This window comes from Sander lucioperca, chromosome 16 (assembly GCF_008315115.2).
Source record: "Sander lucioperca isolate FBNREF2018 chromosome 16, SLUC_FBN_1.2, whole genome shotgun sequence".
Taxonomy (NCBI): Eukaryota; Metazoa; Chordata; class Actinopteri; order Perciformes; family Percidae; genus Sander; species Sander lucioperca.
The window spans coordinates 21,693,250-21,706,210 of record NC_050188.1 but is presented as its reverse complement, the minus strand read 5'-3'; the positions used below and the strand labels follow the sequence as shown (position 1 = coordinate 21,706,210).

The following is a 12,961-nucleotide window of genomic DNA, read 5'->3' as shown; positions in this document are numbered from 1 at the left end:
CCAGTGTTGTCATCTTTTAGCTTTTACAACTTCTTCAGGCCATGCTTAGCAAGAGGCTTATAGGGGGTTGTATCTCCATGCCATATTTTATAAGATTATAGAGACTTTATATAGGAGGCTTTATTTCATCTCCAATCGCTCACAGGAAAGAAAATCATCTGAGGGTTGCTTGTTAGGATGAGGAATGTACACACAACAAGTACACGTGGCAGGGGGGCTGTGGACGGGCTGGGATGAGCAAACATTCCTGTGGTCGAGGGTGCAATTCTGACCAAGTGGGTAAAGGTCAACACAGAGAGCACAAAAACCCGGGATCCAGCTGTGTGTATTTATGTTAGTGTATTATGTTAGTGTATTTTTAAGGTTTTGTATTCATTTCCATTTCATTCATATTTCCAAACGTCTTTGGAAAATTGGAAAACGCATTATTTCCCAAATTTCAGGAGGTTGTACTATGATTTATTGTTAGCTTAAGTGGGCGAGTGTAGTGCAATCAAGGTGGTGGTTTAATGCTTGTTTATGTGTTTGCACATGTTAGTGTGTGTGGATAGGTTTACTACAATTACAGCTCTGCTCTGAGACTTTGAGTTTATTCTAGCCTGTGAAACATGGTGTGGGGTCCCCACAGGAACTGAATATTCTGTTCATACATACTATATGTCTGCAATGAGCATGCAGTACATTTATTGATTTATGGATGTATGTATGTTTAACCTCCCTCCCTTATTTGTCCTTATTTAAGAGGATCATACATATTTAAGGTTTATTTTTGTATGGAGCCTTCTGCTTATGCAGTCAGTCTGTGCTCTGTGGTTGTCAAGCCACAGTGAGGTCTTTGGGTCATTGTTGCATATTTTTTGCCAATCTCCCTCTCCTTCTTCTTACAACCAGGCGACTTTTGTATGTATGATGAATGAATGATACAAAAATGACACTGTCAAGCTGTAGTTTAACTGATGTGATTTGTTGTGCTTTCCAAACTAAAACAATGAATTTAAAATGACACTATCTAAAATTGAAATGCTTTTATTTTGGATGAAAGTTACTACCCAACCGACAAAAGAAGCAAATGTTAAAATTATATTTCCATATACAGTATGTCATGTACATGTCCAAAAACCACATATACCTATATGTGAAAGTATCATGTGAAATGCTGTTACACATGAGATATTACAAATGATTCTTATGATCATATGATTTTTTTTTCGTATCCTTACAAAAAACACACATGTAATCATGGGCGTACATCTGATCTTACAGTTTGGGGGGGGGGATAACATTAATAACATTTAACATAACATTTCTGAAGAGCAATTTTTTAAGGGGACACAAATAATACACCCACAATTATACTTGTAGAGGACATGTGTACACAGAGGAAAGCCTTAATACTATCATAAGTGTAGCATGGAGACTGTACCATTATCCTTCTTTATAGTGTTTCTCTTGAAAAAGCTGACTAAATTGACCAAAAATATTCTTCTTTAAAACCATTTATTTATTTTTAAGTTGTTTACAATCAAGCCACAAAATACCTTAAAACATAATGCCTTATTTTGAAAAAGTGTCCCCATAGAAAAGAAATACAATGCTTTTGAACACTTGTTAAATGAGCTGATCATAATGTAAATTAGTTCGCCACTGGTAAAGCTCATCTGCTAACCCTGACAGCCACACACCTCCAAAAATATGAACTAAGCTCAACACACTTACCTGAGACTCTACACCTGACTGTCCCTGGTCTCCCTGTTCCTCAGTTCTTTCTGTCTCCTTTGCCTGTGACATAGTGATGTTAGTATTTCCATAAGCACCCATTCTTATAAAGATGTTACCAAATTGTCTTGATATGAGGACTTATTGTACTTACTTGGCGTTTGGGTGTACTGAAAAAGGATCTTATGTCTGTTTTTGTTTTCTCTTATCTTTAACATCAGATGTCTGTATATGAGTTAGGTTCCTAGGTTCACCACGCATAATTATAAAATGATCTTGCGTCCTCCACATAAATATTAGGTTTCGTCTGGGACAGAGGATATATATTTAACGGCAGCAAACCCACTGATCAGCCACTTAACATCATATTGAGCAAAACACAACTGTAGATCTTCAATATTAACCCTAATATCAGTTCACACACATAACGTTAGGCTTATCGCCGTGTTAATGTTAGTTGTAGTGGGTGCATTTCTATCCAACAAGCTATTAAAGCGGCGCTATGCAGTTTTGGCCATTTCTTCGCTGTTTTCTCGCTTTTTGCTCGCAGGTTTCTCTATAGAGCTCCCCCTACGGCTTCGGAATAGACATTTGGCAACTCCTATGTTTACTTGTGTCTGACTCCTCACTCGGTCAGTCTGCTGTTTCCTCTTTCTCTGTTCCTCCGACAATGCTTTCCTAGCTTTCTGCTTTTTTGCCAGCTCAGCCATGACGATAGTGTGAAAAACTCCATCACTACCTTGTTAGCCGGTTCCTGAATGGGCGTCTGTGTGCAGTGCCGTGAAGCAATTCGTTACATCGCAAGACCTGATATCATGCGATACTTCCTGACGCTGAGGCCGGCAGCTCGCTGGCCGAAAATTGCAAGGGTGGTTTTTCCGCTCACAGGCGCTAGGGGGGAGCGAGACGACCACCATTCAACTCGAAAAAAAGTCATATAACCATTCCAATTACTCCGAAGCTGTTCAGTTAAGGTACATTAAGCTAAAAAAAAAAACTGCATAGTTCCCCTTTAAACAAGTTAGGTAATGTTACATTATATTACACTAACATAGCAAACTTTTTTGTCATGACTAATTTATTAATTACTCAGCATCATTTCTATTTGAGAAAAGAAAAACTTCATCCGATGTTTAATGTGAATAAAATAGCCTTGAACCACCTACTTACATTCCTGTCACTACCCGATGTGAGTCGAGTGCAGATGGGTAACTACAGCAGGCAGTGGACCAAACCACTGTGAGGCAAGGGAGGGGGGACCCAAAATGTTTCTAAATTTAAAAAGCATTTTTTGGGGTTTGTATTGTTTTACTACTTACACAGATATTTTAAGTGTACATTATTATGTTATTTACAATACAATACACAGCATTGTTTTTAATGATATTTCTAGGGGGGGGACAACCCTTAGATGGGATTTACGCTTATGCATGAAATGTATGTTTTTGCATATGATGCATACATTTCACTTGTAAAATATCTTAAACTGCAGATATGTGAATTTATCACGTGCTTTTTTGAAAGGGGAAGTTGATTAACATTTTAAAAGTACACATATCAAACACTATACAACACAACATATAATTTGTACTTTTTCAAAGCGGCAATGTATTATGTGTCATATTTTTCTAAAAAAGCGATAGGAAGTATTATAGCATGACTTGACTTCATGACATAGAACATGAGTCAAGGTTAAAGATGATAATCATGAGGCTCATAATCATTGAGTGACTGTATACATGTGCTGAATGGACATATTTACTACCCACATAAGGGTATGATGACACAGAGAGACACACTAACACATATGCGCGCACATTCCCATGGCTTTATGGTCTTAAATGGGTCTTAAATTGGCTTATGTGGGCTTTGAGACCCTGGCATTAGGGCGTTAACTGGCTGATACCTACAGTCCACACCTCTCTCTCTTTCCCCATTTGTGTGCACAGAATACAAGACTCAACAGAGTTAATTCTTTCAAACAACGGAGAACATTTGAATCCTGGAGGTTATGTGCCTCAGCATTTACAAATTTTTATATAGGTCTATGTGGGGACTTAGTTTTATCACTGGACTTTTTCCAAACGGAACATATGCAATCTTCCTCATTCTAAACGGACCTTTCATACTGTACCTCCAGATGGAGCTTTAATTTTATATTTTCGGGGGCAAGGAGAGTGAATGGGCTCTAAACATGGCTGATGAAGGTCTCATCATCATTATATAATATTTATGTGACATATGTCTCTTAATTTGAGGCAGTTTGGCCCAGATTTGCAATTATGAATAACATGAAAGTATTTGGTAAGCCAGTGTTTAATTTTCTATCTCTCAGTTGCTGCAGTATCTGAACTTCTCTTGTGTATGTTTATGCTTTGTATGACTTTCATGCCTGGCTAACTTTTTATCTCTGTCTCTCTTTGTCCTTGTCTGTATCTTTCTTATCTCTTGACCTGTCCATCCAGCCATGCAGCAGGTGTTAGATAATCTGGGTGAGCTGCCCACCTCCACGGGCGCCAAAGACATCGACCTGCTCTTCCTGCGCGGCATCATGGAAAGTCCCACTGTACGCTCCCTGGCTAAGGTAGCACACAAACATAGCTTGGGGTGAGCAGCAGCGAGCAGACTAACCGCTAGCCACCTCCGAGCCCCCCCCACACCTCATGCCTTGCCCTCACTCTGTACCTAGCAGTGCTTTGCTTGCTGTGGCTGAGGTGCTGAAGTACAGTAGGCTTTGACTAACAGAGTGCTCACTGCATCTGTACACAGAGGAATTGCACAAAAGCATACATACTGTGTGATGCTGCTTCACACTACTACACTTTTTGTAATGACAGTGCATGTATTGCAAAACGTCTGCACACAAACCGTTTGCTCTAACACACATCTTCTCTGCCGTAGCAAGCCCAGTGAGCAGTGAGTTCAGTTGGAGGACAGCAGTAGTTCCTGCTGTAACATGAAGCAGACAGCTTGCTTATAGAGCTAAATAATCTGCTCTTACCTGTATGTAGAGTCCAATATAATGTCAGCAATCACTACTACGCAACAAAATCCAGATTCATTCATTTTTCCACTCATTCAAATAAATACTAACATAACACACAGAGTCAACTACCAACTATCCACACCTACCCTCCATGAGCCTCTCTGTCTCCCCCAGGCTCCTGAACAGCTGGAGGAAGTGAAGCTGGAGGCGGTGCAGGACAACAATGTGGAGCTGGTGACAGAGATTCTGGGAGACATCAAAGATCTCAAGGTGAAAGATGACAGCGCAGCCGAACTGTCCAGGATCCTCCAGGAGCCACACTTCCAGGTGAGACAAGGGGGTGAAATACTCAGTCTCGTACACACACAAGTAAAAGTAAAACAGACTTGATTTCTGGACTGCTTTGTCCTGCTAGGGGATTGAATATTGACTCAGTTTGGGAAATAATTTATAGGTGCCAATTTACACTATTTTGAACCACTTTTCATCAGAATCAGAAAAGTCAGAATCAGAAGAAGGGTTTCTGACCTTCCTGAGTCTGATTTTTTATTCTATTTGTTTTGCAACTTCTTTGCATTTAACACCAGTGATTGACATTGTAAATAAGTGTTTATTTTAATGCTCACTGTTGACAATAATTTGACCTATATCCACCTCACAAAGGCTTTTTCAAATTGGATTTTTTTAGGCCGACATTAATGCCAGAATTCTGTAACATGTCACTGTATGTATGTGTGAAGGAGAGATTACTCTTGATATTTTTTTCCATTCAAAGGTTTAAGCTCAGCCTAGAGTTGTAATGTTTTGACTGTAGTTACAGTAGCACAGAGCTGATGTTTTGGATCCCTTCCTCCTGCATCAATAAACATGAACCTTTATTCTTGGACCTACCAGGGACTTTACACAGCCTCGACCAATAGGAGTTAGACTTCTGAGCAAAGTGCCTGCACCAATCAGAGCCCTTTGTGCTGTAAGCTGAAGGATTAGACCCTGTTGACCTACTGAGAGTAGAGAGACAGGGAGGGACGGGTTGGGAAGAAAAGAGAGAGGAAATGAGGGTAACAGATATTACATCAACTATTGAGTGTGAGTTTACAGACTTGCTTTCTTCACCAATCTATTTGTCTAATTGTTGCAAAAATATTAAAAGTAGCACTGGTAGCATCTAAAAAAAATGGGCTTGGATGAAAGTTGATGGATGGATAGTCAACAAACCACAAATTAATTGATTAGATTTTGGTTGTAATCCATATTTGGGATTAAACCAATAGACAGTTATTTTTTTACCACAATTAAGGCACATTCAGGACTTCCTAGTTTAGTTTTTAAACAGCTTGGTGACTTTAATTTTGAAATGTTTTCGGAAAATCAAACCCAGAAGACCGGATAAACTAGAAGGGCACTCGGAGAGTGCAGACATCCAATAAGGCATACAATATTAATGCAATGTGAATTTTCCCAGTCTGGAACACATTTTTCAGATTATTCCGACACCACATGAATGCAGCACAAATGCTCTATCTTGCAATGTTATAAATAATTTAATAAATAATTTCTGTGTCCTCCTCATAATTCAGATCTGCTCCAAAAATGCTACACCCTTCCCCAAAATTTCATGAAAATCGGGCATAACAGTAGTTCTTCTGTAATCCTGCTGACAGACAAACCAACAAACCAACAAATATACAAACATAACCTTGGTGGAGGTAACAAACTGTTACAGATGCTGCAGCATTGCAAATTAGACAATTACTCATGTTGGTAAAAGCTTCTGCTCGACTGTCTGCCCTTGATGTGACTCTATTACTGCTTTTATCCTACTATACCATTCTACCATCTGTCCACATATTCCACATTATACAGCTATCATCACATTTTTGCTTTCTAACATCAAGTAGCAGTTTTTGTTGTTATCATTTACAGCGAGCTTATGTAACTTTCTTTTAACAGTATCCACTGTGGCCACAAGTTACAATTACAGGATAATGCTAAAACATAGCATAATAGTAGCATAAATGGAATAGAGTCATAAGGTCAACAAACTCAGTCAGTATTGGTACTTATACAGCAACATCTTTCTAAAGCTTGCTAACATTAGCCACCATAGGCTACTTGTAATACCAGACCAAGTAATGTTGTAGCAGCAAAACCACTGAGTGTGTTGAATTGAACAAGGGTGCGTTTTATTGCAAATTAACTTTTCATTTGTAAGAGGAAAAATGTGCCTTTTCTTTTTTCATGATTACTTTTCTCAATTTGTCCTCTTTCTTTCAGTCTCTTTTGGAAGCACATGACATGGTGGCCTCCAAGTGCTACGAAATCCCGCCCCCGACTGAGACGACCAATGATGCTGCAGTAAACAGCGCTCTGATGCAGGCCGATGCTGTGCGGATGATTGGCATCCGAAAGAAGGCCGGAGAGCCGCTGGTGAGTGGAAAAAGAGTGTGTGTGTGTGTGTGTGTGTGTGTGTGTGCGTGTGCGTGTGCGTGTGCGTGTGTGCAGTCAGATATCAGAGTATCAACATCACCGTGCTATCTTCTCTCTCTCAGGGCGTGACATTTCGTGTGGAGAAAGACGACCTTGTCATTGCTAGAATCCTTCACGGCGGCATGATTGACAGGCAGGGTCTGCTCCACGTGGGTGACATTATAAAGGAAGTGAACGGGAAGGACGTAGGCAACAACCCTACCGAGCTGCAGGAGATGCTCAAAGACTGCAGCGGAGGGATCACATTGAAAATACTCCCAAGCTACCGAGACGCTCCCGCACCTCCGCAGGTAAAAACGCACACACACGCAGAAATCTCACATGAGATGATAATGTAAACACAAGCACCTACACTTATGTAATGAGTGGCAGATGTTGGGCAGTGGTACAGGGCTGGTGATTTGTCCTATGGCACTCCTTCAATCTCCTGCGCAGGAATGTGAACCCTGGGAGCCCTATTAATAACACTCCACATGCCATCTGGGTCACACTAGCTGTTTCTGTCTCTCCAAACACACACACACACACACTCACACACTCACACACGTGCACACCTTCCTGTAATCTCATGCTCCCTCACAAATAAAGTACAGTAATTTACAATGTTTTTCCTTATGCATGCACTACAGATTTTTCGAGTAAAAAAAAAAAAAGGTATTGTGCATCCTGAACAAATAAGACATAAACTTGGAAATGCTTATAAAGCTTAAATTGAATGAAGAGCAGTAAAACTGAATGAGACATAATGCAAAATCACATTCTGCTCTGTGGCTCGGGGCGCGCTGCACAGTATATTTTACTGGCTTGTTTTATTGCTTCCTCTGGCTGCTTGTTTAATCGAATACATCAGCCAGAGCACTTACCCCTCCTGGCAAAAGCCTCCACGGTTGGCGCAGCGTGAACAGCTTGGTCGGGTGCAGTGTGGGACGTCGGACATAATGGGTGTGTGAATGAGCCACTGTTACTGTGTCAGTGTGTGAGGCAGCATGCTGAGCTTGACTCTTTTTTTTCTCTTTTTATCTGTATGTCTCTCTCTAGGTCCACAACCCTTTTTATTCTAAGCGAGCCAATGAAAATGAATTAACTCCTGCTAAGACTCAAAACTGTGCATGTGTTCGTCACAGGTGTATGTGCGGCCGTACTTTGACTACAACCCAGCAAATGACAACCTGATCCCTTGCCGAGAGGCAGGGATGGCCTTCAAGAAAGGCGACCTTCTTCAGATTGTCAACAGAGAGGATCCCAACTGGTGGCAGGTGAGCTTTCCTCCATCTATTTCCTTTTGAGTGTCTGTCATTTAAAATCACAAGATTTCAAGACTTAACTGTGACCTGATCTGTCATCTGTGCCAGGCATGCCATGTGGTTGCTGGGGCCACGGGACTGATACCCAGTCAGTTCTTGGAAGAGAAGAGGAAAGCTTTTGTCCCTCGAGACTTTGATGGATCAGGTATGTTAGTGTGCGTGTGCCTCAATGGTGTTGATACCTGACCTTTGAATAAACACTGTGAATGGCGCTTTAGTTAGAGCTAAAACATCAACAACAACAAATGTTTCCTGTTCCTCTCTTTAGCAATACTGATGTTGAAAAGATGGATTGGTCTAAAGTTTGTCAACTGGTTTGCTGCCAAACCTCTGTCACTTCTCTATTGCTTTTACCACTGAAGGCCTGGGTAGCCAATGTTTACAACAAAGAAAATGGTCCACGCCTGCCCCCGTCTGGCCAAATGCTGTAATAGCACTGACATACAAGCGCATAAATGTGTCTTGTTTTGTAGGGATCCTTTGTGGAACCATAGCTGGAAAAAAGAAGAAGAAGATGATGTACCTGACAGCCAAGAATGCAGGTCAGAAGACTTTTCATGCTGTTGGTGACATCTTTAGTATATTTATCTATCATTGGCTAATAATTATGCATGTGTTTAAACAGAGTTTGACAGACATGAGCTGCAGATTTATGAGGAAGTGGCAAAGGTGCCAGCATTCCAGAGAAAGACGCTGGTTCTGATTGGTGCTCAAGGTGTGGGCCGACGCAGCCTGAAGAACCGGCTGATGGTCCTCCAACCCACGCGCTTTGGCACCACTATACCATGTAGGTCATGCTTTTGCCTGTATTTCTGAATTCTGTCTGACACAAAAAAAAAACTTGAACTTTTACAAATGATCAAACATTTAACTGAGCTTTTTCTCAGACACTTCACGGCGGCCCCGTGATGATGAGCTGGACGGCAACTCCTATCACTTCACTACAAGGACAGAGATGGAGGTGGAAGTGAAGGCCGGCCGGTTCCTGGAGCACGGCGAGTACGACGGCAACCTGTACGGCACCAAGATCGAGTCCATTCACGAGGTGGTGGGCACAGGACGCACCTGCATCCTGGATGTCAACCCACAGGTAAGAGGAGGCTTAGAAAGGGTTAAAGAAAAACAGTGTTGAGGGTCTTTGGAATATAAAGAAGGGGCTTTTAAAAAGATACGCGTGAGACGTTTATTGGGAAATTAAGACATATTTTTAAATCAAATCTCCTCACTCTCCTTAGTTTGTTGGCCATGGCTGTAATGTCACCTACTGTGTCTCTCCTCAGGCTCTGAAGGTACTGAAAACAGCAGAGTTCATGCCTTATGTGGTGTTTATTGCGGCACCAGATTTTGATACTCTAAAGGCCATGCATAAAGCTGTGGTGGACGCAGGAATCACCACTAAGCAACTCACGGTAGGTTAACTCATCAGTACATTACCCACGTTGAGCCATTCCAAAAAAGAAAGTTAAGAGCTATAAATGCTTTATTATACATTCACACATCCATGTCCTTACCCATATGTGGCGGCAACCGAGACACTAAGACCTAAGACCTAAGTGAACTTTAAAGTTAGCAGACATACTCCTTCACAAGTTAAAGTCCTGCATTTGAAGTTTTATTTAAGCAAAACTAGCAGAAGTAGTAGTAAAATGTATACAAAGTATCAAAAGCAAAATTAGCCTTGCCACTTTTATAGTATCACTATATATTATATCATTGAATCCTTATTACTGATACATTAACATGAATGTTCATGTTGTATTTGGTTGAGATGGGGCTCACTCTATATATTGTTAGGTAGTTAAATCAACACAAACATATATATTTGTATGTAAAATGTTAATCTGGAGGGCAGCTATTTTCAAATTAATTATACTGGCATCAAAGTATGAAGTAGTATACACTACCGGTCAAAAGTTTGGGGTCACTTAGAAATTTCCATTCCACTCCATTCCAGACAGAATACCAGCTGAGATCAGTTGCATTGTTTTTTAACCAGGGCAGCAGTTTTCAGATTACATTATGTGCTTACATAATTGCAAAAGGGTTCTTGACTCTTGTAGAAAGAAGTGGCTGATCTTTAATGCAATATCTACATTGCCCATTATCAGCAACCATTCATCCGATGCTCCAAAGGCACATTCTGTTTACTAATCTGATATCATTTTAAAAGGCTAACTGAGAAAACATTGGAGAACCCTTTTGCAATTATGTAAGCACATAATGTAATCTGAAAACTGCTGCCCTGGTTAAAAAAACAATGCAACTGATCTCAGCTGGTATTCTGTCTGGAATGGAGTGGAATGGAAATTTCTAAGTGACCCCAAACTTTTGACCGGTAGCGTATAATTGACCAAGTAACTGGTACTTGAGTAAATGTACTTGGTTACTGTACCACTATTGTGTCCAGACATCCAAAATGTCTGTTCCTTTTGCATCAAAATTAAACTCCTGAGACAAAATAATAGACGGTAGTCTACCTGCTGTTTTTTGTTGTGTGTTTTTCATTCTGGAGATAAAAAATGCCTTGAGAAAGTAACTCAAATCCAATACTTAACAATCCCCCTTTATTTGCCCACCTGGTCATAGACTCCTCCGTTCCTCTTGAGCAGTAATAATAAAGTATAGTAAAATACCTCGCGTCTATAGCTTGTATGTTTCCTCTGTGTGTTGGCAGGATGTGGACCTGAGGAAGACGGTGGATGAGAGCGCCCGGATCCAGAGGGCTTACAGCCACTACTTCGACCTGACCATCGTCAACGACAACCTGGACAAGGCCTTCGAGACGTTACAGACCGCTGTGGACAAACTGTGCAGTGAACCCCAGTGGGTCCCGGTGAACTGGGTGTACTGAGGACCAGCTCCAGCGACCACTCTGAGCGGGTCACACTGACCCACCAGCATGTCTGTGGCCACAAAGGCCAAAGAAGAGGAGAAGAGTGCAGAGATACTTGTGCAAAATAACATAAATAATGGAGAAAAAAAATAAAAATAATTTTGCTTTTTCTCCTCTTGGGCCTGCACGCTGTGCAACTTTTTTTCTACTCAAAACTCAAAGGGAAAAAGTGCTTATTTATTTTATAACTTTTTATGAAAGATCTTTCTATTCAATGTGGAATTCCATTGAGAACGAAACAAAAAAATCTGGTCACGTACTCGGGCCATATTTTTGCATTAATTTATTGTTGTAGTTACACGTCTTATTTTATAGTCGTTTCCCTTGATTTCTTTGTCTTTGTCTGTCTTCATGGACATCCAGGATTTCTGATCAGCCATCCAAACTTCAATATGAAGACAAGGAAAGGAGATGGATTAGAAGATCTTTGAGCAGTCATCGTCCAAGAAACCTGTCAGTTGTCGCACATCCTTGCCATGCCTGAGTGTTGCGGTTTTATTTTCACGTCCAAATAACTTAATCCTTTAGTGTTTCTGTTGCCGGCCCTAAATTCTTCTATCGGTGTCCTCCACGGGATCAACTGGGCAGAAATAAAGAGGTTAAAAAGGCTCCTCTGATATGTAAAAGAAAAAAAAACTTTATAATGTACTTTTTCAAGATCAAACACTGTGTCTGTTAATTATGTCTAGTTTTGTTTTCTTACACTAGTTTTTCATCAGTGTGGTGATTTATACATATAGAGTGTAGTGTTTTGTCACACTTGATCCATTGATTTGTTTTGAATGATCCTGTTATCAGCCTGTCTGTCTGTCTGTCTGAAGTATGGCCATCTACATTGTCATTGACCGTCATCATTGCTGTCTACATAAGCCAATTTGTTAATGTTTTATAAATGTGAATGTGGCACAAACCCACTTCCTCCTTATGGTCCTTCTCTTAAGTGTTGCAGTATGCCAAAGCCCTGATCATACTCCAAATAAAGTTTGAAATTCAGTATTGTTAAATTTGATTAGTATTTCCATGAACCGGCTATGTAAATGTATAATTTAACATGACTTTGGATGGTAAATGCATCTAGCAAAGCTAAAGGGTAAAACGGGGCAATATTGTTTGTTTTATACTGTAAATCTTTATCAAAACAAGTGAAATTTGTTTTTTTAAACCCATTAAGATCATTAACTGAAAACAATCTTGAACCTCAGGAAAATACTTAAAAAACCCTAATAAATTACCATATATGGATATTCTTTACAATATATAACCTTTCAGAAATCTGAGGCCAATCTGTTTCACATGTTAGAGAACAGTTATACCGCCTGTTGAATTGTCTTCACACCAACCTTGTATCTACAGATATGTTTTTACATTTTTATCAGCAGTAAGTTATGGCAAATAAACTTTAATAAACCTCAAAATAGTTTCTTTTTTAAAATCACATATTTTATTTGAATGTATGCCTTACAAGATAAATTACTGGCAAAGACTGACATAAGGCTGGGTATCAACTCTCAGTCGCCTACTTTTTTTTTTTCTGAAAAGTTCTTTAAAGAAAGTAGTTTCGCAATCCATAGCTCA

At 40.1% G+C, this 12,961-nt stretch overlaps 1 protein-coding gene and 1 long non-coding RNA gene across 6 annotated transcripts in view; one reads left to right on the top strand and one right to left on the bottom strand.

Annotated features, from left to right (window-relative positions):
• The window catches only part of mpp6b (membrane protein, palmitoylated 6b (MAGUK p55 subfamily member 6)), a 24,088-nt gene extending 11,698 nt beyond the window's left edge, over nt 1-12,390 (top strand). For 2 of the 5 annotated variants that reach the window (XM_031323281.2, XM_031323279.2), the window contains 11 exons: nt 4,182-4,282; nt 4,877-5,029; nt 6,977-7,129; nt 7,252-7,479; nt 8,314-8,445; nt 8,542-8,638; nt 8,967-9,035; nt 9,119-9,280; nt 9,381-9,583; nt 9,774-9,902; nt 11,168-12,390. In XM_031323281.2, coding sequence (XP_031179141.1) covers nt 4,184-4,282; nt 4,877-5,029; nt 6,977-7,129; nt 7,252-7,479; nt 8,314-8,445; nt 8,542-8,638; nt 8,967-9,035; nt 9,119-9,280; nt 9,381-9,583; nt 9,774-9,902; nt 11,168-11,344 — 1,602 coding nt within the window. In that variant the 5' untranslated portion in view covers nt 4,182-4,183 and the 3' untranslated portion in view covers nt 11,345-12,390. Of the gene's footprint in view, nt 1-4,181; nt 4,324-4,876; nt 5,030-6,976; nt 7,130-7,251; nt 7,480-8,313; nt 8,446-8,541; nt 8,639-8,966; nt 9,036-9,118; nt 9,281-9,380; nt 9,584-9,773; nt 9,903-11,167 lie in introns of all 5 variants that reach the window. The other 3 variants (XM_031323280.2, XM_031323277.2, XM_031323282.2) reach the window with 2 other exon arrangements.
• Nucleotides 5,815-12,663, bottom strand: LOC116067010. Its single transcript, XR_004109089.1, has 3 exons — nt 12,567-12,663; nt 11,082-11,083; nt 5,815-5,827 (listed from the first exon to the last, which is right to left on the bottom strand). It is a non-coding gene; the product is annotated as an uncharacterized LOC116067010 (long non-coding RNA).
• Between the last annotated feature and the right edge of the window lie 298 nt (nt 12,664-12,961).